General features: G+C 40.6%; 1 protein-coding gene across 1 annotated transcript in view; it reads left to right on the top strand.

Moving 5' to 3' along the window:
* snd1 (staphylococcal nuclease and tudor domain containing 1) overlaps positions 1–26,827 on the top strand; it is a 229,525-nt gene that overhangs the window by 6,227 nt on the left and 196,471 nt on the right. Inside the window, exons 5-10 of the mRNA XM_074698290.1 lie at positions 6,447–6,607; positions 10,799–10,890; positions 11,580–11,738; positions 11,826–11,932; positions 12,515–12,605; positions 21,092–21,196. Coding sequence (XP_074554391.1) covers positions 6,447–6,607; positions 10,799–10,890; positions 11,580–11,738; positions 11,826–11,932; positions 12,515–12,605; positions 21,092–21,196 — 715 coding nt within the window. The remainder of the gene's footprint in view (positions 1–6,446; positions 6,608–10,798; positions 10,891–11,579; positions 11,739–11,825; positions 11,933–12,514; positions 12,606–21,091; positions 21,197–26,827) is intronic.

Here is a 26,827-nt window from a genome sequence, read left to right as displayed (position 1 = left end):
AAGAGGCAGAAATCACTTTTGGTAACATGATGTAATCATCTGCTTGCCTAAGCTTATAGCAGCACATCACTGGTAAATCTGCAGGGAGATGTACACGAGCTTGACTGCAGAGAATTGAGATGGAGCCATAAAGTCCCAGATGGTGGCAGCATTACCCTGCTGCTACACCACTGTCCCTCTGAAGCCCTTTTCTGCCACATTGGCCCCAGGCTGTAATCCCTTAAATACACTTACACACTCAGCTCTATATGACAAAGCACTATATATCCCCCCCAGTGGCAGTATTTGCACATTACACACATTACAAGCAATTTGACTCATGCTGCTACATTTGTTTCCTCCAACATGAACAGAGATGATGATGTGAATATTCTGCCACTAATGACCCATTCCAAGCATTCGGTGCAATGGCCCAGAACGGGCTCTAATGTAAATGATGCTTTAAGTGTAAGCAGGCATCATTTGGCCAAAGGGGGAGGCCCATTACTCAGAGAGGACTTCAGGCTGCAGTTTTCCCCTCGCTGCCCTAGCCTCCAATATCATTACCCCTCGTGACTGGCTACACTAACAATGATGTGATCATAATTACGGGGGTGATTATAATGATGATGGCTTTGGACAGTGCAGTTAGATGTGAAGAAGAAGCCCACCACGGCTTGGGAAAACTGTCAGCCAATTCACTGATTTAAGTGCCCCGGCTGTGTGAAGCGGTGCACCAGAGCGAACTAAGGGCACAGTTGTTTGGGGCTGGTTTTCATTGGTTTATTAGAGCAAGAATGAAGACACAGACACTTTCTCTCACAAACACACAGTTCACAGGAGCACACTTCTGTCCAGATATTTATCAGACGCTGAATACATTTGGAAGCATGTTTCTTTTCTAAGCTACTCTTGAACTTATCCATATTTGTTTGTTGTGAAGGAATCAGGTTGTAATTCCTCCATGAATTGCAACCTTGATGTCTAAGCTAAGCTCAGTAATTACGTATGAAAACACTAAGCATTTTGAACACTAAAGGCAGGTATTACAAGAGCCAGAGAGACGCAACATTGTAAAAATGTGATATCCCGAAAACAGTATTGTAGGGATTCGATATATCTTGTGTCTACACACTGCCAAAATAGTATTTTGGACATTTTCTCAGAAAGAGATTCATTGTGAGTGATATGTAGAGAGGTTTTTGATTGTTAAAACAAGGTGGGAATTATTGTTTTTGCTCAAAAGCACTGTTTACAAAGCAGCAAAAAAGATAAGTCCATATTCCGTAAAACACAGAAGCAGTCTTGGTGACATCACCCAGAAGTTTTTATGAGCTTCCAGTGAGCGTACGACAGACAGAAAGCTATGGCATGCTTTGGCCTCCTCGTAACTACCTCCAACATTTCAACTCGACTGTAATCCATACGTTCAATTATAAATTCAAACTCTGTACTGTGTTGGTCTGACTATAGCTGCTTTTTGCACCTGACTCTAAATTTGCCATAAATACAGGCGTTTTAATTTGGGTGTTAATGGGCATGACTTGGTTTTTGGAGCCAGCCTCAAGTTGACAATCAATGAAATGTTGTTTTATTTACACTTCAAAAGTGGCTTAATTTTTTAAATAAATGAATCCAAATCAGTCGTAGAAGACATCAAAATAATAAACTAAAAATCTCCTACAGGAGCTTATGTAGATAAAAAATAGTGATTGTGCATTTTTGACCATTCAAAGCACTATCACATCGTTATCACAAACCGATGGCAGGACCTGGGAATCAAACCCTCAACCCTCTGATTAAGAGAGAATCGACTCTACCGTAAGGTTTGTCTTGCTTTGAAAAATTAAATTAAGAAAAATGAGATTGAAAAGCAGAAAGACAGAGTCTTACATTGTGACATCAGCAAAAAAAAAAATCATCATCCATCTGACAAACTGAACTTGAAATGAAGAGTTGGTGAAGTTGTGGTTGTTTGTCCTTTTCTGTTGTTGATTCTTTATTAAAGAAATATTTTTTACCTTATAAGGCTAATTATGAATTTTTGTGCCATAAAAAGAAAGGAAAAAAACATTCAAAATACCTTAAATGCACGGATGACTCTTATCTTTTGGGCTTTTATGAGTTTGTGGTTCGGACTGGATACTGTATAATGTAGGAAACTCAGCAGCTTAGGTTAACATAATAGTAATAGGTTTTAATAAAGCTTGAAAAAGCCAAAATGCCATGTACCCAACATTTTATGATAAGGGTTCAAGAGCCATAAAGATGACTCAATTTCTTGTTTTCCATATTTTGATTTCTTGGTTCCTCTTCCCATCCTTGATTCTTGTAAATAATTTACTTGCGGGAATTTCTACGGAACATAGAGTCCTCGGTCTAACTTTCTGTCTTATACACGCTGCAGTTTTGACTGTCAGACAGATTTATATCTGTATAAGTTGCTCAGATGAGTTTTTTTTTGGTCAGCTGTCTAGGACTTCATCATACAACTGAGTTTGACTTTAACGTGATCAGGCATAACAAATTCTGTCCTTGGTGCTGAGCCATGCAGTGATTGATGGAGACGAATTCATCAATCTTCTGGACTCAGTCTCACGTCTCTGGCTCCATCAGCCAGTCAAAGTGCTTATCTTTGAAAGAGCTCTGTCCTCAGATGGCTGAGCCGGACTGACCAGGTCGGATTTCTTTGAGTTAAAAGATAAAAACTCTAGACAAGACCCCTAACCATGGTGGCAAAGTAGAGCCACATTAACGTGGGGTCCTGCTGTGCTTTATCACCCCCCATTGCTCCCTTTCAAGCAGCCCTGTAGAGGAGGTGTTAACGTCTGGGGGATGATGTGGGCATCTCTGCCTACTTGTAGAGGAAGCACACTGGGAAACCTACACCCTCTTCAAACCCAACAACACAGGCTGTAAAAGGCTCGCTAAGGTTCGACACTTTGTGTCTTTTGAAAGTATTTTCGGTTGCTCCCGGGAGCCTCTCAGAGATGAAAGGTGTAGCCTACAGCGTGTTCAAATACAAGGGAATTGGAAAGTTTTCCTTTACCTCGGCCCTTTTGTTTCTCCGCCAGTCTTGCTAGGGATTGCACTTTCTTACCCATCAATATCTGTTTTGATTTAAAGCAGTGTGTTGGTTGGAAGGAGCTGCTGACCTAAAAAAAAAAATCCACTCTTTTTGCAGACATGGATAAGTTCACTATCGTCTGCCTCCACACATGAAGCTATTTCTACATCCTTCAAATCTCTGCTGGGGAGTTGCTTTCCATTTATCCCTGCGCCTCTACAACATCTGCCCCTCTTGATTGTATTGTTCCCTTCGCTCCTTATCTTTGTAGCTTTCTCTCCTCGTTTAAAATCCAAGTAGTTTAAACACAATTGACTTCTTACAGAAAGTTTCACTCAGTAAGCAAGAAACGGTTTCATTTAAGTCTGAAGTTAGCGGCCAAAGCAAACTGGACGGCTTTCGGGCGCCAGTCCAAAAGCCCAATTAGGAAAACAGGACTGCAGGGGAGGCCACACGTGTGTTTCTGTGTGTGGCGTTTTAATTGAGACCCACTTTGTTGCTTCTCGAGTTGCTATCGCCACTTTCATGTCAATCAAGCAGCGTTTGCTTCGTGGAGAAACAAAGCCTGTTGGCCATTTGAAGGTCTGAATAATTAAAGTTGTACAAGAGCCCTCAAAAAGCATTAAGGCCGGGCGATTTGCAGAGCCGGCATGGAATTAATTGTGGCGTTTGTAGCCGTCTGCGTGGCTGCTTTTGAAGGAGCTGTCAAACACAGTTATTGTCTCCTCACAAAGTGCTCTGATACATTTTATTAAAGCTGTTATAATCTGGCGGTCAGCTGGTTGCTGCTAAAACGGCTGCACAGTTTGTCAGGAACAGCACTTACAGCAAGAATTAGTTCACCGAATCTGGAGCCTCAGCAAAGCCGTGCTTGTGCAGTCCCGTTGTTCTAATGAGTGCTTGTTTTAGGTGCTGGAGTTAACAACCAGCGACGGTGCTGCTGAACCGAAAAGCCATCGCCGATGCTCGACGCATTTCACTGAACCCAACGCGAAAGGCGTTAAAAGACATTTCATTTCATACAGGCTCCGACTTGTTATTCTTGTAACATTAATATTTGCCTGTTGAGGAAAGGCTTAGGGTGGCTCATGATTCCACACAGACGGGATAAGAGCAATTAGAACATATTGAACTTAACAAATGCTGCGCGTCGACAATCAAAAGCTTTCCTGCTCGTTAAGCACACACACCGAGTATGGCTCCCTGACTCATGTGGAATTAATTGCAACTTGTTAACAAGCCGTGTTAATGGTGCTATTATATTTTAACATATTTTTTTCATCATAAGCAGCTTGTCACAGGAGCTGTATTGCACTCTTAAGATTTTCTGATTAATACAGATGACTCTCCCAGCTACTTCACATACATGCAATGCTTCAACAAGAGTTGCTTCAGATTTAGAGCAGTAGTGATTCATTTTTCAGAGCTGGGTAAAACATATCAGAGAAATATGAATTAAATCATCATTTAGCCTGGAATTAGTAAGGAATCAGTTGAGGTGAAGTTGCTTTGGATATTTCTAAAATTGCCACTAAATGAAAGGATTTTTTTGTTTCCCTATTAAATGATGCTAGATTTATAAGAAAGGTACATTTGTGGGATGAACTGCAGAGCTGAGTATTTGGGTTGTCCCCCATGAAATATGCCAACAGCTTATCCTGCCACTGGCTTGCATTTTTTTTCAGACTTCAATCATGCAGTTCATCAAACATCACAGAACAAGACCTAGCTCAGCTGCTCATTCTGCAAATGCATGTTTCATCAAAATGAGGCACCATTTAAAAGGGGCAATAACAGGCTTTCTAAGGGTATAAGATTTATTTCTAAGAAGCATTGTTACAACAAAAAAAAATAATCAACCAAACACAAATTTCCCTATGTTTTTCTTGTGAAGTTAACCTTTTATTAAACTTTTTAGTTTTCAGTTTTCATTCAACATTTTTAAAGAACAGATACATGCAAACTCAAAGTAGTATCAGTAAAATAAAAGTCAAATACAAAAGAATAAGACTAAATGGTTGGGGTTTTACTATCCAGGTATAGGCATAGACAACCATGCCAGTTTGGGTAATGATTAGTAATGTCTTTTTTATCCAATCCATTTTTCCCAGTGTTGTTCTTATAGACCTGCCTTCAGTCTTAGATAGTGAGTCATTTTCTCAGTGTATGCCCAACCACTGTCCTGGGGATAGCTTTTTTTACATGCCAGCGTCAGGACTTTGAAAAGATAGGGGTCCTCACTTTCAATTAAATCCACAGGAAATAGTCTGAGGTACATAACTCTTGGGTCCCTACTTGGGATTGGCATTTCAAGCAAAAGAGCTGTACAATATTCGCTAGTGACTATTTCAAAAAATATTCGAAGATCTCCCCACACACAAACCTGCACCAACATTACACTTTGACAAAGAGGGAGAGGGCTGTTATGCTCTGCACATTGATCATCAAACTTACTTCTAGGGTGACGAAGCAGAACCACTGACTGTTGATCTGCGGACAGCACTGCACTTTCCGCTGCATGCCTTGCTCTCACATGCAGGGCAGTTGTTGATGACTTGTGAAATGCTAGACTAACTTTGCAAAGTTTGCACTATACCTCATTTTCGATCATTTTTCAAGGGGGTTCCCACACTCCCCAATCCATATTTGAATATCTTCTTGTTCTTGTTTTGGCTGTAAATCCTCCAGCCTTCACTTTTGGTCTAGCTCCATTCATGATGCCAGTTAATTGCTGTGGTCTTGACATTTTAGATGGTTTCCGTGCACAACTTCCTGTCCCCCTTGACTCGCTTTTTGTGAAATTGTCTTGTAACAGCTTCGGCATCCTGCGTAAAACTGCCATTGGCTGCAGACAAGACGAAGTGATCTTCACATGAACTATTTGATTTTTTTTATATTAATGACTTTAGAATATTCGGAAATCATTGCCCATCCCTAGTCCCTAGGTGTCTTACAGTATAAAATCTCTTCAAGAATCTGGGTAACACTGTCCCTGAATGATTGAAATTTTTTACATGACCAACATATATTCGAGTTACTGACATTTACCTGACTGCACTGTATCTACATGATTCCCATTTTATTAAATTCAGTCACACTTAGTTAAATCTAAATCAGATCAAACTGAATTGCCCGTCTTCTGGTTTCTACAGCAGCTTCTTTTAATGGAGATGGCCATGTTCATACATTTTACATTTGTTATAAAACGACAAACACATCACAGTTTGAAGGCTGTAAAACCAACTTCTCTTTACTTGATTTTCATCGAGAAACATATTGATTTGTTTTCGGGTTGAAGTTGACCAAAGTTTGAAATGTACTTCTGTGAGCATTCGTTTATTTATGTCTTAAACTTTTCCTTTGTGTGTGTGTGTGTGTGTGTGTGTGTGTGTTTTAACAGTCCAGACCAGGCCAGACTCTGTGATTTGGAGGACCAGTCCAAGGCTGCAAAGAAAGGCATGTGGAGCGAGGGCGGCGGCTCACACACCATCCGCGACCTCAAGTACACCATAGAGAATCCACGCAACTTTGTCGACTCCTTGCACCAGAAACCAATCAACGGTAATTGGAGAGCTTTGCCTGAGAAAACAAACATTGTGTATATGTAAGCTTGCATAAATCCATAAAAGACATGCATACATAAGCTCTGTCAGCAATTATGAGTCGGAGGTCGAGGGCGTTATGTTGGAAATATCCTCCATGTAATGCCACTCCAATGGCTCATTTCTCCGTTCTCTCATCTTCGACCCAACTGGAGGTGTAATGTGCCACTCACTTCAGTTCCAGGCGACTGCTGCCAGCAGTGGCTCAGCTCATTTCACTTCTCTTTAATTGAATGGAAAAATGGAGAGCACATTCTTTTATTTCTCATCCTCACCACTCACGAGGCGCAGTTATGCTTGTTTTAAGACTGGAGGCAGCAATCCACCTGAAGTGTGCGACGAGTTGCAGTGGCTGAAAACAGGAATTCCAATTTCTCTGTCATCGGCTTACGCTGAAGCACACACAACTATACATTCAAACAGTTAGACACAGAAAGAGAGCACTCAGAGTCTGAGAGAAGCCATAGAAACACCATTTAGGCGTGAAATGCTTTTTCACAGGTGACTCAAAACCTCTTCAATTTCCTGAAGCACTTCAGAGGTCAGCAGCTACATTTAGAGGGAAAGTTTAATTTTGTGACCTGAAAGCTTTCCAAATAAATTGACCTTGTCTCAAGCCCATGTGCTGCCGTTCGTACAGAGTAGCCACAATTTTGAAGTGACTCTCAAATATCCGTTGGTTGAGTGTCAAGTACACACCTCTATAGGTTTAAAATGAAACACTAAAATATGGACAAATTGAATTGAACTTTCTTCCCAAAGGGCAGTGGTCAGCTTTAGTCTGTAATGGATAAGTACAAATATATAGTTAATGAAAAAACAAGCATGAAAAGTACAAAAGCATTTTAATTAACTAAAATAAAAACAAGGCTTTACCAAAAAACAATAACTTACTCAAACTGTATTGTAAGTTTACGAAACTAAAATTGGAGAGAAAATATCTATAGTTTTTTTGTCTTTCTCAATCCATCTTGTACAAAAACTCACTACTTTGTTTTTTTTACACCATCAGTCTTGTGTCCAGACAGAAACACACATTTCATTGTTTTTTTGTGGATTGTTTTTAATCTGTCCTTGGTCAATATATATATATGAAATTTTATAACTGTATTGAGTTTGTTTTGCAAAATACTGTGCTAGCATATTTAAATCTTGATTATCCTAAAATTCAGCATTTGCAAAAAAGCCTGAATTGTACACTAAAAACTACTTTAAAACAAATTAAAACTAAAAGGAAATTAAAAATAACAATTTAGACAAAAAAAATTAAACTAAAGAAAAATGCTTAGCTATAATAACTTTGGCTCATGCTGCTATAAATACCACTTATGTTGCAATAATGTACAACAAACAAGGAATTCTGCCCTTCTAAAACTGATAAAACTTAACCCCCCCCCCCCCCCCCAAAAAAAATAAAAAAAAATAAAAATAATAATAATAATAATAATAAAATAAAATAAAATTAAATTGAATTAAATTAAATAAAACCAAATTATACAAAAACTGTACTTGAACCATAAAAAACAAACAAACAAAAAAATAAAACTAAAGAATACAACAAAAAAAACCAAACTTCCAAACAGCGTTCTTCAGATTTTTGTGATGCAGTTGAACCTGTTTGCTTAGCTTGTAGATAGTCACTCTAACTTATAGGACTACATGTACTTTTCCCCCAAAGCGATGCTTTTGGCCTTTTGTAAGAGACAGGAAATAGTGTAGGAAGACATTTAGCAAAGGATCGTCGCTGGGAGTGGAACCAACCACTAGCAAGGGTTTAAACCTGTGAGGCGCCTCAATGTAAACAAGCTACGTGGGAGTCTAATCACAGAAAAGTGTTATCATTATTTTCCAACACTGCACTAGTGGGAAGCAGGAAGACTATGCAGCAGCTCAGCTACTGTGTACCTAAAGGGACAAAATGGCTTGATTTAAAAAAAGTCAATTTTAAACATTAATTCCATCACGATCAATGCTTTCAAACTGACAGCCCCAGTTTTGTGGCTTGTCGTGGCTTAAGAAACTTCTTGTGTGTGATGCCAAAACTCTTTTCCAAGGCTGTATTTGAGCACTGAGTGGTAAATTGTGCCTTAGAGCTTTTATTGACATTTTGGTTTGTTATGTTGTGGAAACTCCAGTTATTGTTAGTAAATGACTTCAGCCTTTCAAATCTTGTAATGCTGTGTGGAGGAGGTAGAAAACCTTTTCCAGCCTCCCTTTCAGCCTACAGTTACACGTGTTAAATAAAGATTTTGGGTGGAGTATCACTCGAAGTTGAGTGCGCACTCCATGATTTTCTCCTCTTTGACAAGCACCAGAGAGCAATCCTTTGAAAAGACACTTCAATTCAACTGCTCAGTGAAACACTGCAGTTGTTTTTAGCATGTCAAAGGTGATATTGGTTAAAATTCAACCAGTGTCACTCAGGTCATCGCTGAAATGGTAATTCATGTTATGACAATCCTCCCAGGTTGATAAAAGAGTAATACAAATGAAATACACTCAGATATTCATTGGTGGGACCTTTTTGGGTCAAAAAATCAGGTCCAGTCCAGATAATGGATTCAAATTCACTCTAACACCTGATAAGAATGTCTCCAGGAAGAAATTAATGGAATCAGAAAATACACTTAAAAAGCCACCAGGGATAATCAGAGTGCGGTACTAAAAGGTTCATTCCACAAAACACAGAAGCCTGAGCAGAATCTGGACTCAGCTGACTCCTGTCTCTCATGGTCCTTGGCTTTTAAATATTTCTGATACAATTCAAAGATGGGTTTCCGTTTTTTGTTTACCTGTGTTGTGCTTTCGGGAACCTTGCATTGACCTTCAGTCACGCATGCACAGACGACAGTGCAGCCTGTGCGACGTGTGGCCATCATGCAATCCTGCCAGCTGTTTCTAGTGATCGCATTCGTTTCATACGTTGCGTCTACTTAATGAAATCAGTATGTCCTAAAGAATCATTCATACCCTTGTGCTGTCAGCATTATTTACAAATGTTGGCCACTGGAAAATGAACAGATGCTGTGAACAGAAGCAGATGTTGCATCAGTGTTTGCTCAGTGTACGCCTCATAGACAGAGGCTATAGTTCTCGTTGCAGCAGTCGCTGGTCTTATTTCTTGCTGCAGCTCTCTGCGGTATGTCATTTTCAACTCTTTGCACCTCCCACACAGACAAAAAGAGATTTACTTAAATTTCTGAACTGCCTGTTTGGATTTTACCATGTCGACAAGAAACTTTTCTGTAGGTCTTGCCATGACAGTGATGCACAAAAATTCATGCAAGTAGTTTTAAGTAGCTTGAGGGGCTGTGTTTTTTAGCTGGGGGGTGCTATGGAGCACATGTTGGAATTAAAACTGTGAAACAAATTTTGCCTGACTGTAAGCACATTCAAGCACACAATTTGGTGGCGGAAGAAACAAGGGGGAGACCACGTGCAATAATTACCTCTGCCAATGAGGTTGTGTTTTTGGGAGAGTTTGCCTGTGAACAACAGAACTCAAAAAGTTACAAACAGATCTTGATGAAGTTTTCAGAAAATGTTCAAAATGGGATAAGGAAAAAGTGATTAAATTTTGGAGGTGATCTGGATCACCGCCTGGATCCAGGATTTTTTTGAAGGATTCTTTATCATTGTAAAATAGGGCTGTTTTCACCACACGTGTATATAACTCCACGACAAATGGCCTGATTGCTTTGCATAACAATACAAGACAAGGTCAGAATAATTTCCAACAGATATTAAAGTATGATCCAGATCCTGGCAATATTCTGGATACTAAGATCCAGAATATGAAATATGTACTTGGTCATCATAATTTTCAACACTGTCAGGTAACAAATTATCGTACAAGCCTGCAACTAACACCAAATTTTAGCAGACAGTCTGCAGAAAGTATAACATTAAAGAAGAGCTAAAGTGTTGTGTGAAAATCACAATATGATTGGTGGAGGTCTGCACTCTGAGTGCTTTTTATAGTTTGATACATCAAATCATAGCTTGTTTGAAAAGATCAAGAATAAAAAGCTCTTATGAGATTGGTGTGTAAACTTTTTATCGCCATCAAGCTTAATGTCAGTATGAGTTGTTATTCAACACACTCTCCTCTCTGGTGTTTTCTAAATTCTCTACCTTCTCTCCCCTGCAGCCATCATAGAGCATGTGCGTGACGGCAGTGTTGTTCGTGCCTTGCTGCTCCCTGACTACTACCTGGTCACTGTCATGCTGTCTGGAGTCAAGGTAACTGCCAATCACCTGCTGCACTATCAGATGTGCTTTACTGTCAACTTGTGATGTCCTTGTGTAACACACGAATGTCAGAAGGTGGGATTACGACAAAAAATGGAAATACACTCAGGGTGCCTGTTTTCTTTCGCCTAAATATTCAACCACTCTCTGTTTCCCAGTAATGAAATATTTGGTTGTGCTATTTACACGCTATACCACTTTGACTGCACAAATCCCCATCCTTACTCTAAACAAAGCCCAAATGGTAACACTTGTTTTTCTTCCCGTAAATCTGTTTGCTCCACCAGTGTCATTTCCGCTCTGCTACGTTTCCCCATCCATCCCTCTCACCAAGCCCAGCTTTGCCAATTGCCCACTCAAGATAACTAATCTGTTTCATCTCCCACTCGAAGATATTACTTCCATTTCAAGGTGTTCTTTGTCTCATTGTTCAAAGGCTTGTCTTCCCTTCCTGTCTGTATATATATCTGTCTGGTGTTCTGCTACACTCAAAGGAGATTACAGATGGCGAGGAGGAAAGAGGTGACACCAGTTTAAAGAGGATATCAGCTATAAACCTAAATAAAACAGATGAAGTGGGAGATCACAGGAAACCAAAGAAGACAAAATGTGTTCTCTTTTGCTATTTTCATATAATCTTTTGAATTGTTATTAAACACAATGGCTCCCTTCTTCCCCAGTGTCCCACGTTCAAGCGGGAAGCGGATGGCACAGAATCACCAGAGCCGTTTGCAGCAGAGGCCAAATTCTTCACCGAATCCCGACTCCTGCAGAGAGACGTCCAGATCATCTTGGAGAGCTGCCCCAACCAGATCATACTGGGAACCATCCTGCACCCGGTAGGACACGAAGCAGCATCCTCCCCTCTTGGATCAGTCTCTTTAAATTCAAGCTCATGAAACCAATTCTTGTCTTCGTTTCCCCAGAATGGAAACATCACAGAGCTGCTGCTGAAGGAAGGCTTCGCCCGCTGCGTGGACTGGTCCATGGCTGTGTACACACAGGGAGCTGAGAAACTCAGAGCTGCTGAAAGGTACAAGTCTGCTGTGATACAAACATTCATGCTGGAGGTGTAGAGTTACATTCCCCAAGAAAAGTTGTGACAAAAACATTGTGTAACCTACCTTTATGATACTGAGTAGACACTAACATCAAGCTCTTGTGAATACCAAGAAGAAAATCTAAAAATAAAGGATGAGGCAACATATTCTTCAGCATTTCATGATGTTGTATCATACATAATAAATCAATTTTCTGACAGAGAGAGGTCTTAGAGTCCATTTTAACACACATTTTTCCTCAAAAATTACTGATTTGTCACAAGATTAAAAGAATAAAAACTGTGCTTATAGACTCATTTAGCTGAAACCAAGAAGCAAAATTAAAAACTATACAAATTAAAATGAACAATCTAGCACAATTGTGCTGCAATTATATTATTTCCTTCCTATTATAAGCAGTCACAATGGGCTAATCATGTTTGAATGCCCTCCTTGTATTTTTCACAGCCTGTTATAGAATTTTTAATCACTTTGATTAAGCACTTAATTTCTTGTATCTGGATGATGTTAAGAACTACCACTCATACTGATTATCATCATTATTTCTTGGCCAGATCTGCTAAAGAGCGAAAGGTCCGAATCTGGAAGGACTACGTGGCGCCCACAGCCAACTTGGACCAGAAGGACAGGCAGTTTGTAGCCAAGGTGAGGCCGTGTAGTGGCTTTTATAAGCTGTGAACTTGTGGTAAAGGTGTCTTAAAATGGCTCTTCATCTCTAGCCCCCAGCGTAATGTCTTTCAATTTGGACCATCTTCTCCCCTTTGAAAGTCCTTGCTTCTCTTTATGCTACAAAAAAAAATCATTTCGAAGGTGTAAAACTTGCAGCATGACATGCAGACATTATCCAGCATGAATAAGACCTGGCTTCAGTGCTGAGAGGGAGCTGGTCATTTCTTCTGCTGCTGCATTTCCAATTTCCTCCCAGCAGGAGCAGAGCTACTTTGAGGTGACTAACGAATTACTCCCTGTTGAAGACTCTTTTTCCCCACATTTGCACCATCTCTGCTTAATCAATGCAGAAAAAAAACCTTCATTTGAGGAGGAATGTTAAACAGCAACCATATAGCTCTCAAATCAGAGCCAAATCACCGGCCGATGCTGTAGCAGCAGTGCAGAACGACGCCCAAAAGCAGAGAGATATTAGCTTTAGAGGTTATTCCCCACAGCCTCAGGGGAGAAGACGTGTCCTTAAAATCAAGTACAAGGGACTGCACTCCCTCCTGGTTGTCAGCACGTATTAGTTTAAATCGAGTGAGATGGATTCCTAGAAACATTTTGGTAACAGTTTTACGATGGGATGAAAATTACAGTGCCCATGTTTTAGCTTTAACGTAGTAAGGCGACTCTCTCCTCAAAGCATTACCGTCAAATCTGGTCCCTTGTGTAAGCATTTTGATTCAAGCGTCACCCAACCCTTCCCTTTCTCTCTGTTGATATATTTTTCTCCTGAAATGAAAAAAGTTTAATACCTCTTAAGTTTGCCTTTTGTCTGAGTTTGCTTCCTCTGCACCCCAAACTTTTAAGACCCTGAAAAATTCACCGCCAGCCTGAGGATTGCACCGAAAGGTGTTGCTGTGGCAGTTTGCTTACAGAATGAATTTGATAAACGGTGAACTCATAAAGAAGGCGGCGAAAAGGGAAACTATGTGTATGAATATTTTTTTCCCTGAGTAAGAGGGAAGAGGATGGAGAGAGGATAAAACATTTATATGATCAGTGTGAGCTGCTCCAGCATCTCTCTGAAACCCTTCAATAAAAGAGGCAAGGGTGTGGAAAGAGAGTGAGGAAACATTTGGTGTTGAGCTCAGGAGGGGGTGTAATAAAAAAAAAGAGGCAGAAGGCTGGTGGAAAAAAAGTAGAGGGTAGAAGAAGAAACTGAATATGTGACTTTGTGAAGAGAGGAAAATGGAGGCTTGAGGGAACGGGGATGAAAATACATGAGAGGGGGGAGTCAGAAAAAACTGTATTATCAAGATCCCTCGGACTATGTGTATCCTCTGCGGTATCCTCACACTTTTTTATACTACAGTGCTGCATTGCTGATGCCCCAAGTTAAACTTTGGTGCACTTTTTGATCTCTCTATGACTCCTCTCTCTGTCCTCTTTGCCTGGAACTGCTCTTGACCAACAGATCTGCAGAGGAGGATTTCTCTCTGTTACTTTTCTGAGCTTCACTTTTTGGAAGTAGATAAAGTATTTACAGACTTTTCGTAGAAATATCCAATACTATGTGCTGTATGGACTTGAAAAGTGTTTTGAATTCTCTTTGTAGTACATAGAGAAAGAGACCTGTCATGTATTTGTGGGCTTTGGTATGCAAGGAAAAAAGTTCCTGCGGAGAGTAAAAGCTGGTGTAACAACATCTTGATAAGTAACAAAAAATCGAGTGTACAAGTCTAGCGTCCTCAACAGTACAAAATGCAAAATAACAGTATTTTACCCTGGAGATGGTGCCCAAAAACAGACACAAAGTTTCTGATGCTGACTTTGAGATTAGGACAGAAAAACCTTTTTCACCTCATGTGACAGCTTAGGTTTAGAAAATTAACCTTACCTGCACTCTATGCCCAGTCTTAGATAGTTTGAGACATTCTCTACAACAGAGGCAAAGGCTCTTCTAAAATTGCAGCAGCACCATCCAGCTCAAAAACTTTCCACCAACAGTGGAAATGGCATGCTGACCCTGCCACTGCTTGAACCGTTTCAAAGCTAAGTACATATTGGACAGCCTAAGGTTACTCGGCCCCATCATTGCCCCTCCACAGTCGTCCCTGTGACATTTGTGGCCACCTAATAACTGCAATGCGCCGACTCTCCCAGGGACACATCAATCCATCAATCCCACCATCATCATCGTCATACACTCCTCCCCTCTCTTCTCGTCCAGTCCACTTTTCACTTCTTGTTATCTGAGTGATGGATAGAGTGGAGAGGCAGAGCAGCTCCAATCCCCACAAGTCAATCCTGCTGACGCATCTCCCCTCTTTCCCTGTCTCGCCTCTTTCTTCCCCATCCCTGCTGGGACTAGGGAGGTGGATGTAGGCCATGTCCCTATTGCCTGCACCGTTTTTCCTTCTTTTTCCCATCCCTGGGTGACCACTGCCGTGCAAGGTGATGAATATAAGGTGACGTGGTGTAAACCAGCCTCAACAGGCGCCACCAGTAATTTTATGAGTGAAATTTCTGAAATTGTTAGAAAGTAGCAGCTGTTAACCTTTCGAACTGCGACAAGATAAATACTATGTTCCGGAGCTGACTGGTTACCCACACAGGCATTTTCAGCTCATTTAAGTCATCAGCCCCCTCAAAAGATCTGAGAGATAATTGGGTTGGGATGTGACAATATGCAAATTTCATGATGCCAGAAAAAAAATAAACAAATAAGAAAGTTAGTTTTATTTCACTCTGAGTATCTTGTGAACTTCACCCATCCCTGTTGAGTAAGAGGAGCTCCACTTGCGTAAGACTTCTTAACTTTCTCTTGGTCTCTTTGTAAAGAGCTCTTGAATCTTTTCATGACTGTTGCCAAGGGAAGTTTCATATTAATTATATTCCCCAATTTGGATGTCAAAACAGTCTGGCAGTGTTAATTTTATATTTTCTGTGTGTTATCACCAGTGTCAGTCAATTTTGCTGGACTACATCTGAAGGAAGACTGATATGGTTTCTTCAGTTCCCACAACCTTCTGCTCCTCTGCAGCTGTTGCAAAACTTCATTTTGAATCCAGCAGAATGTCTGATACCATTTTTCTGCTGTTTAAACTTTTTTCTTGGATTTTAAATAGGGGTGCACCGATATGAAAATTTTGGCCGATATCTGATATTAATATTGCTGTTATGGCCGATAACCGTTATTTACTGATATTGGTATTGGTAAAAAAAAAAAGATGATGATGAGATGGTGTGTAGAGGTAGTTCGGAGAGAAAGATTGGCGCGATTGTGAAAAGAGAGGACCGTGGAGAGAATCAAAGGATGTTCAAGGCTCTGATCAAAAAAAGAACATTTTGTCTGTTTTTCGATCAAAAACAGGAAGTGAGACACAAAGGAAGAGGGTCCACTCTTCTATGGTAGTTTTGGTGTTTACACGGTCATACAAAAAAATACCATTTGGGTCTTGAAAGATTGTTCAAGATGCTCTGAAAATGGCCGGCAGCTAATGACTAAATATTGGCTCACTTTTACACATTGGCAGTCGCTGATGCTGATATGTTAAAAAAAATGACAATGATACTGATATTGATTCAGATTTATCATGCATCATCTCTAATTAAAAAAAAAAAAAATGAAAACAGCTGTAAACCTGTAAACTTCTAGTATTGCAAGACTCAGACATTGACCTCTACCTTTAAGAAGGAGAAGCTTGAGCCTTGATAGTAAGCTTCAGACGAGGACACATTAATGTCAAGTAAAGAAAAGGAAAACTGTTCAAAAGCCTGCCTGTCTGTACTCTGTAGAAGAAAGATTTAATACCAGCTTCTTGTAGTAAACAAATTTTACAGTCTTAACCTGTCAAAGACTCAGTTTATCACAACTATGGCGGCTTTTTATTGCTAAAGTTGAGATTTGGAATGATGGCTTGGTGACATGGTTTATCTGAAACAGTGAGTTACAAGAAACAGAGCTGACAGCATTAAACGGAGGGCTACAGATGTGATTGTCAAATACAAACAAAAATAACCTTAAATTCAAAAGCAAGTGACACTTGTCTTGTTTACTTCACAAGCAAGAATCACGATGACATGAGGCAGAGAGGCTATGGCAAATCCCCAGCTACATGTCATTATGGTAAAGGCTTGAGTTTATTTAATTTCTCAGGATATTCCAACTGTGAATTCATTTTAAACCAATTGATGATTCTTTTAAATCAGATCGTAGCCATGAAGTTTGAATCAGTTCGCTTTAGAAAGAAGAGATCCACACTTCTACTCTTCAAACTTCAGAGCCATGTTAAGATTTCCTCGATAAATCATGATTAAAACAATGGGAAGTTTTGTAGTGGGGTCTAAAGGGTTAACATTCTGTGGCAAAGAAGCAATTAAAGATGCATTTGGTTGGACAGAGTAGTGCACTTTAACACTGTTTAAGAGGCAAAGCAGGCCTCCTCTGGCTGTCAGGCTTCTTTCAAGGTCACAAACCCACTTTAAGAAATTAAAAAGTCTATTTTCTGTTAGAAGATTAGAAAAGGGTTATATTGGTTTGTGCAGCAGTAAAAATAGGCCAAGGGATCAGGTCAAAAAAGTCTAATTTATTAGTAGCAGTCTCAGGATAGTGTTTCTCACACTCGTCAGGCTGTTTCCAGCAGCACCACAGGGCAACACGCCAGACTAATGTGTTTATCACAGCATCAAAAACAGCACTAGTTTAAATGAAAGCATGTAATTTGGGTGACATATTATCTCCACTGGCAGCACGACTGAAACACCGCCATAGGTGTCGCTTTTTAAGGCAGATCATCCAACATGAGTAATGAGCTAAGTCCTGGCTAAGCCTTCACTCGTCCCTGTGCTTAAAACAAACTTAATGGATTCAACTGACAGAACCAACACAGTCCCTGACAGCAGCCAAGCTCCCTCCTTCTCCTCTGTGACTGATCCAGGCCACTGCAGATGTCATGTCACACACAGACAGAGGGTGGCAGTAGATCCCCACCTCTGGGCTGTCACATCAGACCAGTGAGTCATGCTTGCCCGCCTGTTTGTCTCCTCTGCCTGCTCACTCGACCCCTCATGGCAGCTACTTTGCAAAGACTTTTTTTATGTGCTCTATTTTTTTTTCAATCCATTCTCCATCTTCCTTCTTGGTGATATTTGCACAGAGATTACAGTCTGTCTCCTTGTCTCGTCTATCTTTGTCGCGCGTTGATCCGTCCTGCTTTTCTCTGTCGTCTTGCCTCCCCCGGCTCATAATTAGCCAGTAAATGCTGAGCCATTTTCTCCACATTCTCTACCTTGCACTTTCCTCACTTGGGCAGGGCCTTCAAATGACCTTGTGACAGTGTGAATTCAAGCACACGTGTCCTCCTTGTGTTTACTCATTACACCTCTCCCCCCTTCTCCCCTGCTCCCCATGTCTCCCCATCTCTCCCACTCAACTCACTGATTAGTATTTGATGTATTTTGGCTGCTGTGGTGGGCAGCCTGTTGAGCACGTGGGCTGGGCTAATTTCTGCTCTCTGGTGGCAATTGCAATGCCTGACTTGTTTTCATGAAATATTGAACCTAAAGCACCTGGATTTATGTCTGCCGTACACTGAAAATTCCTCAACTCAGCCATAAAAAATTTAAATGAAATTTTTGTTATTCCACCAGCCACACAAACACCCACACAACCCTAATCACGCTTCCAACATGCCAGAGACCTGGGTCTCCAACTTTAAGGGTTTTAACTTGAGCTCAGCCTACATATGAAGCACAGTTTGAGTGATGATTTGGCCATTTAATTCACAAGTGGGAGGCAACATGTGTAGGGCGATTGATTTCTACGTCTCCTGCAAGCGGCCTACTTAAAGGCTCTGGTCTTGGATGCCTCTTCCATCTAAGTCACATTATACCCCCAATCTGTCTTACTGAGGAGGGAGCAACACACAAAGAGGTACACACACAGACAGGGTTTAGTTTAGGGAGGCACTCATTGAGAAAAACAGGGCCCATACCGATTCTGGTTTTTAGATATTAACAAGTTTGAAGATATTTTCAAAATTAAATGTTCTTGAATGTTTCTCCTCCATCTTGGACAGAAACCCTTTACAGATCTTTAGCAAATCATACCCAACATTGTTGGGTTCAAATCTGTTTGCTTATGGCATCCAGACTGTATGAAATGAAGCCATGTATTTGGTAGCTTCAGGTGTAGGTATGGGCACTGGATTAGGTACTTTTATAGGTACCAACTGAGTTCTGTCAAAAGATTCATGTAAAAATCAAAAGGTACTGTGTTTTGGAACCTAAATGCATCCCTGTAACTTCGAGGGAGTGGAAGAGTTGGCAGTATTTCTTGCTGGACATGAACACAGCATTGCATTGCAAGGTTATATATTGAAGAATAGATATTTTAAATTGAAAAAAAGTATGCTTTATTAAAAAAAAATTGCAAAAAAGTATGCTTTATTTAAAGAAAAAAAAAATATATATATGTATATATATATACTTTTTTTTTACCCACACAAACAAAAAAGTACCAAAAATTGGTACCGTTGAGTACAGGTACCAATTGCTAGGTACCAGGCATCAGTATCTTATCTTGCTGATGTAGAGACACTCAGGTCTCGACCGCCCCTACCAGAAGTACATTCAAAAGTAATTAGTGAGAATTATTAAAATCATTCAAGCTTTTGTTCCAGTTTCTCTAAAAGCACAATTTTTGACATTTTTTTAAAGTTTTTTTTTACATAAAAATTGTTCTTTTTAAAAAGAATTTACTCCTTGAAAAGAGTTTTTTGCCAAGAGGCTATTTTTATCACATGTATAGTCAAAGCTAAAAATGACTTTTCTTGAAAACTTGAACACTACTTTAGTCTCATATCATGTTAAAATTCAAAAAAAAGAAATGAAAAACACTTGGAATCATTTTTTACTTCACATGCCAGATAATTTATAAACAACAAGGGCAGTAATTAAAAGTTGTTGAAGTTTGTGTGGTGACAAAAAAAGTGTTTGGTCACAAAAAATATTAAGTTGGCTCCAACAGAAGGCTAACTCTACTAGTTATAATCGCAGGAACCTTCCCATAAGCTACCCTACCCTACTCAACCCCACCCAACCATGACCCAACCCTATGCCAACCATCTATACTCCACCTCTGCCTGTTTTACACAACCATACTAGCCTATATCACCCTACCCTGACCTACACCAGCCCCTCCATTTCCCTGCTATAACCTAACCAACAGCATCCTTCCCTGGCATACACTAACCTATAGTACCCTACACTACCCTTCCCTAATGTACTCTGCCTTGCTCTTGACATCACATCATAAAACAGCAAGTCTTTATAAATGGAAAAATGTATTGCAGTCATTTGCAGTTGTACCTCAAAATAAGTAATTGACTGGAGATTAGAAAATGGCCCTTTAAGGAAAAAATATGTGATGAAATTAACATGCTCAATCCCACTGGCGGAGTTGCTGCACTTGTTTAATTTAACTTCTGGAATCTCTTGAAGTGCCAGTTTGATTTTTAATAGCTAATTTATATTTTTAAATGAAATAATGTGGAAAAATAAAAAAGAAATACATGCACTTATTTTACAGGAACACATGGGATTACATGGGTTAATCGCGCCACCAAGAGGGGTCATAAAGTATCAATGTGGTCAGGGGGAGTTTGTTAGAGTGCTGTATGAAGATGTTGATATTTGGGCTCCTGTTTTACGATAACTGTATTACATAAGTCAGGAACATGATGTATTGCCCTCCTGATATTTTCTCCCACCCCTCACTGCTACCTTTTTGAGCTCTGAAATAACATTCAAATGCCAAACTTAAACAAGTCTGAGTCTTTAGTCCCACTTGTAAAGGTCTCAGGGAACAAAGTGCTGCCAGCCTGTTGTTTGGCAGAGATCTGTGTAATGCTCCAGCAGTCCATCTCTAACAGGATGTTTGTGTTTTAAAGCTCTTTCTCTTGCACTTGGTCCCCCTTCGCCTCCTCCCTCTGGTGCCAATCCCCCAGATAGCACAACGTCCTCGCTCTGTCCTCCAAACCTCGCCGGGCCCTGCTGGGACGACTCAGCTCGCTTACTTACTCAGTCACTCAAGGATCACTCTTTCTTACCCCCTCTCTCAGTGCCTTGTGCTCGTGACAGCACACGATCTGCACTGTCACTCTCCTCGCTGCCTTTGAATAGATCTCTTCCTCTCCATTTATCCTTTACCTGCTCCTTCACTTCCCATCGTTCTTTCAGTCTGTCTGCTCACCAAAATACAATTCCTCTCTTCATGCTCCAACTCTCCTGCATCCTGCAGGAGTGTTTTATTTCCCCTCTTTCAAGTTTTCCTGAAGGATTTACATGTTTTTTGGACCCTTAAATTACTTTCTTATTGAGCTCCTCTTTGTGTGCTTTATGTTTGCCAAGCAATTTCCATCCTGTATTTATTTTAACCAATCTCCTCTCCTCTTCTTTCTCTGTTCCTCCAGGTGATGCAGGTAGTTAATGCTGATGCCATGGTAGTGAAGCTCAACTCTGGAGAATACAAAACCATCCACCTGTCCAGCATTCGTCCCCCCAGAATCGAGGGAGAGGTAAAAAACAAACCTGTATCTGTCTCCTGTTAGTGTCCACAGTCTCCCTTTGAGTGAGTGGCTACTTGTGCATGAATAAGTGGATGTATGTGGGTGAGCCTGTGGTCAGCCAATTAATCAGCCGCTCCACAGAGATGACTCGTGTCACTGCTGCTTCAGACTTCTTCGCAGATTCATATTATATTTATCCAAAGTCAAACACTTTCATTTCTTCCCCTGACTCTTTAATATTTATCCATCTCTTATGCCGGCTCCTCTCTCTTAAAACAGTCACAGGGATATATTTCACCACTTGGTGGCGCCCCTGCAGTTGGGGCACATGCAAACACAGCGAGACACTTGCACACACCCAGTGGTTGCAGCACTGCAGAGAGGGAGGCAGATCAATTGTTTTCTTTTTTGGCTGTCCCCTTCTCACTCCCCCATTCTCCTCAGAGGCACTTTGTGACTGTAAAAACATAAACCCACACACGTACATGATGCATACTTACCTAACACATATTTATCCACACAGCAGGCAGTGTGTCTGCAGGCACACCTGGACCTAGAAGTACACAGTGGTGAATGTCATTCTGTCTGTACAGCCTACCAGAGGTGTGTCCAAACTGGGGCAGGAAGCACGTGTTTGCCTGCTAAAATACAACTGTCAGACAAGAAGAGTTTTTGCGTCTGCTTAACTTGGTGTAATACTTAAAGATCTTGACAAGATGATACAGCTAAATCTGAATTGCATCAAAACACACATTTGGATGCTAAGAAAGCAAATTAAAAACCTGATGTGTCACAGCCCAATCATCAACTTTACACCTCTGTTGGACTTCAAGCTACTCTAGATGCTATCAAAGCACTTGAGATGAGGTGGGCCTTAAGCTTCCTTAAAAAAACCACATTGCTCCCACCTTTATCTTAGCTTAGCAACCCCCATCATTAATCAAATTTATGCAGAGTTCTTTACTTTAACATGATACAAAAAAGACAAATGGCAAAAATGTTTGGCAGTGACCAAGCAGCGAACTCAGGTGCAAAAATAAGGCAAGGCAAGTTTATATATATAGCACATTTCAACAACAACAACATTTAAATTCAATCAAAAAGGCAGATGAAATAAAATAAAATAAAACAAAATAAAATTGGGGGGAAAAAAACATTTAAACTGATTTTAAGGGCGCAAATGGCCTAGTGGTCTGGGTCGTGCCCCATGAGGCCCTTGAGGTGGCCTGGGTTCAAGTCCAGCCTGCGGCCTGTTTCCCGCAGGTCATTCCCCACTCTCACCCTTAATAACTTAAAAAACAAAACAAAAAAAACATTGATTTTCTAATAAAAGGCAGCTGTAAGTATGAAGCAACACAGAAATGCTAAAAACTGCAGTTTGTGAAGCGTCTGCTTGAGGCTGGCTCTGGAAGTACGGAAAAACCTGTGGCAGGGGTGAAATTTTGATAGATTAAAAGAAGATATTAAGATACCGAGTTTGCCCAATGAGAGACACAGTCCATGTGACGGACAGGCGGGCGCCCTGTGATTGTAAGTGAAGAGGCTCGAAGCCCGCCTCATTTCCTTTATGGCTCCTGTCAACAATTTGCTTCAGAACTCCATAGCAGAAATTGTTGGTTGTTGATTTTAAATGAGCACCAGGGGTGGCCAAGATTTCAGTGGGGCAGTGCCAACCCTGTACGTCACACCTGACACACCCCTGTTGCTTTTATCCCCACATTAACCTGAGCAGGTTTGTGTTTGAAAATAAGCCTGTTTCTTTTGTGTGCAATAGTTTAGTGTCTGTTCCTCTGAAAAAAACATGTTTCCTTGATGAGCAATCAATTTGTATCTCTCAATTACCCTTGTGTCTGAACTGCTTAATTTCTGTAAATTACTGACTCAAGATGTCTGAAAATGTCACTCACATTAATTACAAAGTTCAGTGTCTCAATAGAAGTAATTTTTACATTTTTTTCAAGGAGAGTAATTGTTTTCCCCCTTTTTTAACACGTCTCAGGCTGTTTAATAACCGCACCACCAGAAGACACACTGTTTACCGTGATATCAGTTTATGGGGAAGTCATGTCTCACATTTGCCTCTTGAAGACATATGAAAAGTCCAGGAAACACTCGTAAAAGTCAAATCGCAGAATGTCTGCAACAGCCCTTTAAATCCTCTCTTTTGATTGTTTTTGTGTTTATTGACTGCCTCTCTGCTTGTTTTACAGTTTATAGCTTACTTTTTTGTGTCTTTTCCTTTTTATTGTTTGATTCTCTCGCCTCTCCTTCCATCCATGTCTTTTGTCTCCCTCTCCCCTCCCGGTGTTGTTTGTGTCTCGCATCATTAAGAGACCGCTTTGTCTTTCTCTTTCTCTTTGCCTCCTTCCTTCCTTCTGTCCTCTCTGCTCCTCTCCCTAACTTTGTCCCTCCCGTCTTCTCCCCTCTGGTGTGCACAGTGTGGTCAGATTGCTGACCTGTGATGCTGCCCTGTGCGTGTGTTTGCTCTCCCCAGCTTTGTGTGGTTGTTACAAGCTTCTGGGCAAAGAAACATTTCTCCAGTTTCTTAGTTTTCATGTATTTTGTACACAGCTTCAGCTCCCAAACCTTATTCAGCTTTGCCCTGTACTTTTCCTTCCCTTCTGTACTTCTTTTCTTCTACTTTCCCCATAACTTCCCTTCTTTTGTCTGTTGTCTCTCTATCTGATTCCTTTCTTCTTTTATTTCCTTCTTGTCTCTTTTGTCTGTATTCATGCTGTCGCTGTCACTCTGTCTCTGCCTGCACCAGATGCCTCAACAGTATGTGTTTTGTGCTTCATTACGCCATCGTATGTTACAGGGAGCCTGGGAGAGTGGGCCCAGATGTGTGTGTATTCTATCAATTTTATATTGCCACAGTTCTCTGTTGCTATTTCTTGCAATACCTACATACTTAAAAGTCATGTGTGGGCGTTTTTTACTTTTTCTTCTTCTTTTAATGTCAACAACCTGCATATTTGATAAATTCTGCTTGTCTTGGTGCCAGTTGTCTGGACTAGTTGAGTGAAGTTCATAGTCTGGTGTCTGAAGATATGAGAAAAGTATCTTTGTTCAGGATTGGGACATGAGCTGGAGCTATTATTAAACACAACAACTAATTTATCTGATGGTTGCCATCAACTATTGAAACATTTTATCAAATACTCATCAAATGCTCTTGCCAATAAAAGACAGATGGCTGTGTTTGACTGTGGAGTGCAGTTACCATAGTTATTTTGCTCCACTATTTGGTGGCAGAAAAGGAGGAGGAAATGAGTTGAAGGAGAGAAAAATCTATGAAGTGTTCTTGGAAAGTATTTTAAGGTGAGAGACTGAAAATCTAAATGACAGAGAAATCACACGGTGAGGTAGTATCGTTGGGTTGTTAAGTTGAATGTCACAGTTAATGTTTAAATAGGGGGAATTATGTGAGTTTTCAGGCGTTAGATTGTCCCTCTGAAACCTTTATAGAAGCTTTACATGATTTGTGACCCCAAAAAAAACTTTATTTCAGACAAAGGTCTTTTTGATAACCCTTCATTCCAGCTACTGTCTCTTTGAGGCCACTCTCAGAACTCTGAAACTTAGCATTTTGGGAGCCTCCCCCACTGTTGCAAGGCTACAAAGTCATGTCTCTTGAAGTATGAGATAAAGCCGTTAGTGAACTAGGAATTTTTTAATCCCTTTTTCCCCTTTTTTGGGGGGGCTGTGCTATGGTTATTATGCCATGCCATGAGATTCGCCAATCTGTGATGTCGTAAATTAAATCTCATTTCCATCTGGCGTAATTCTACTATGGCATTCTGAGAGATGTTCCAAGAGATTTGGAGCAGCCTGAAGTCTTCTTCTGGAATCTTCCCAGCACACATCTCACAGTCTGAAACTCCAACTTTTAATATCAACGTCCAACATTTTAACTATGTAATTTTTGTGAAACATGTCATCTTTTCAGCTGTGGAGTATTAACAGTAGTAAGCAAAGATTACGATGAAATCTCGTCCCACTGAGAGAAGTAGTGGTAGTTCTGGAAAGCAGTAGTGTTTCATTAGGTGCAGATTTGCAACATTCTGTTCACCTTTTGTAAACTTATCGCCCCCTGGTGGCTGTATTGTATTCTCAACTCCAAGTAGTGGTGGAAGATGTGCGAGATGGCTCACTCCCCAACAACTTCTCACCAAATTTTGACAGCTAATGGCATGACAAAAAGTTAACTTGCTAATAATCTTCACAGTTGAACTCACCCATGTCTGTTTTTGTCATGTTTTTGTCGCCAGTGCTGGCTCATTTTGCCTTTTCTGTATAAAAATAAAGTTTCAAATTTTGCTCTTAGAATGCATGATTAATTCTCAGTTTCACAGCCCTCTGTTTTTTTGTGCAACCAGTTAATTGGAGGCTTGCTGAAAGCTTGTTTTAGCTCCATCTGACTGCATCACAGTATTGTGAAAGCCTGTTTCCATTAGCCAAAATTGACTGGTGCTGAGCAAGAAAGCATCACATGTTTACATGAAATATTCTTTTAATTCATGGCAAGAGATTTGGACTTTTATGATACCTTTACTGGAAGAGTCATACCACTTAAATTTGTGGCAAAATCTCGATTGCTATTGAAAAGTGTGCACCATTTCATAAAGAGAAGTAAATCCTGATAGATAACAGCACAGATGAGTCTTTCTTTTAATTTCATGTCACCCAGCTTATTTCCTGCCATGGTCAGTGCTCTCTTCGGGCAGGAGAGACCTCTGCGGGGCAATCTTTTTTGGAAGTTGCTGTTGCATAAGATTTGTTGCTGCTCTCTGTGGTTTTGTAAAAGCCTGTTCATGGTGCTGCTGGTTTTGTTTGTTAGCTAGTTATTTCTGTCTGCGAGCTAAAGAGCTGCCCGCCCGCCTGCCTGTCTGTATCGCCGCTGGCTCAGCTTTGAGTGTTGTCGCTATGGCAGCGATGCAGAGTGGTGATGAGGCTGTGATGAGCCCTTGGACTGTGAGGCAGAATAAAAGCAGCTGACAAAGAAGCAATGGTATTTATCTGACTTCTTAAATACACATTTTTTTTCCTTTTATACTCCTGGAACTGAGAGTTTTTATGTCCAGTCCTCATTTACCCCAGGCAAGTGAGCCGTTTCCTCAGGTGAGCCGGGAAACTTAATTTCATGCCCTGTCTCCCTTCCTCCACAGATGCAGCTGCAGAGCTCCCCTTTATGTTTTCAGAAGACATTGTAAACTGTTAAATTCTCCTCTCATAGAAGTCGAATGAACCACTTTAAAGGCAATTAAATTAATCGTTTAGCACCTCCAAATATTTGTGTGCACCTGTTGGAGTATTTCTGAAGAAGAAATGTGCCAGAGAAAAATTAGCCCCAAGAATGATTTTTGTGTTTTCATAATTTTTCGAAGCGATTCTGACCTCTAAAACTTCGGATCCAAGAGGTCACAGCAGGTATCTCTCTCCACCCATGCTGACATCATGTGGGCTAACGCTGTCACAAGCGAGCTGGCGTCTTGCTTACAATGCAGCTGGAAGATACACAAGCAGACGTCGTCACGGTTTGCGGCACACACACGCACGCACACACAGAGACATGCTCGGTTAAGCTGCATTAGCTGATGTCAGGAAACATCTTCGAAATTGGCGTCAGCGTGTGCATAA

This window comes from Halichoeres trimaculatus, unplaced genomic scaffold, assembly GCF_033239565.1.
Source record: "Halichoeres trimaculatus isolate MK-OKI-2021-1 unplaced genomic scaffold, fHalTri1.1 fHalTri1_scaffold_21, whole genome shotgun sequence".
Taxonomy (NCBI): domain Eukaryota; kingdom Metazoa; phylum Chordata; class Actinopteri; order Labriformes; family Labridae; genus Halichoeres; species Halichoeres trimaculatus.
The sequence above is the reverse complement of the archived record's forward strand: the minus strand, read 5'-3'. Positions and strand labels throughout refer to the sequence as shown.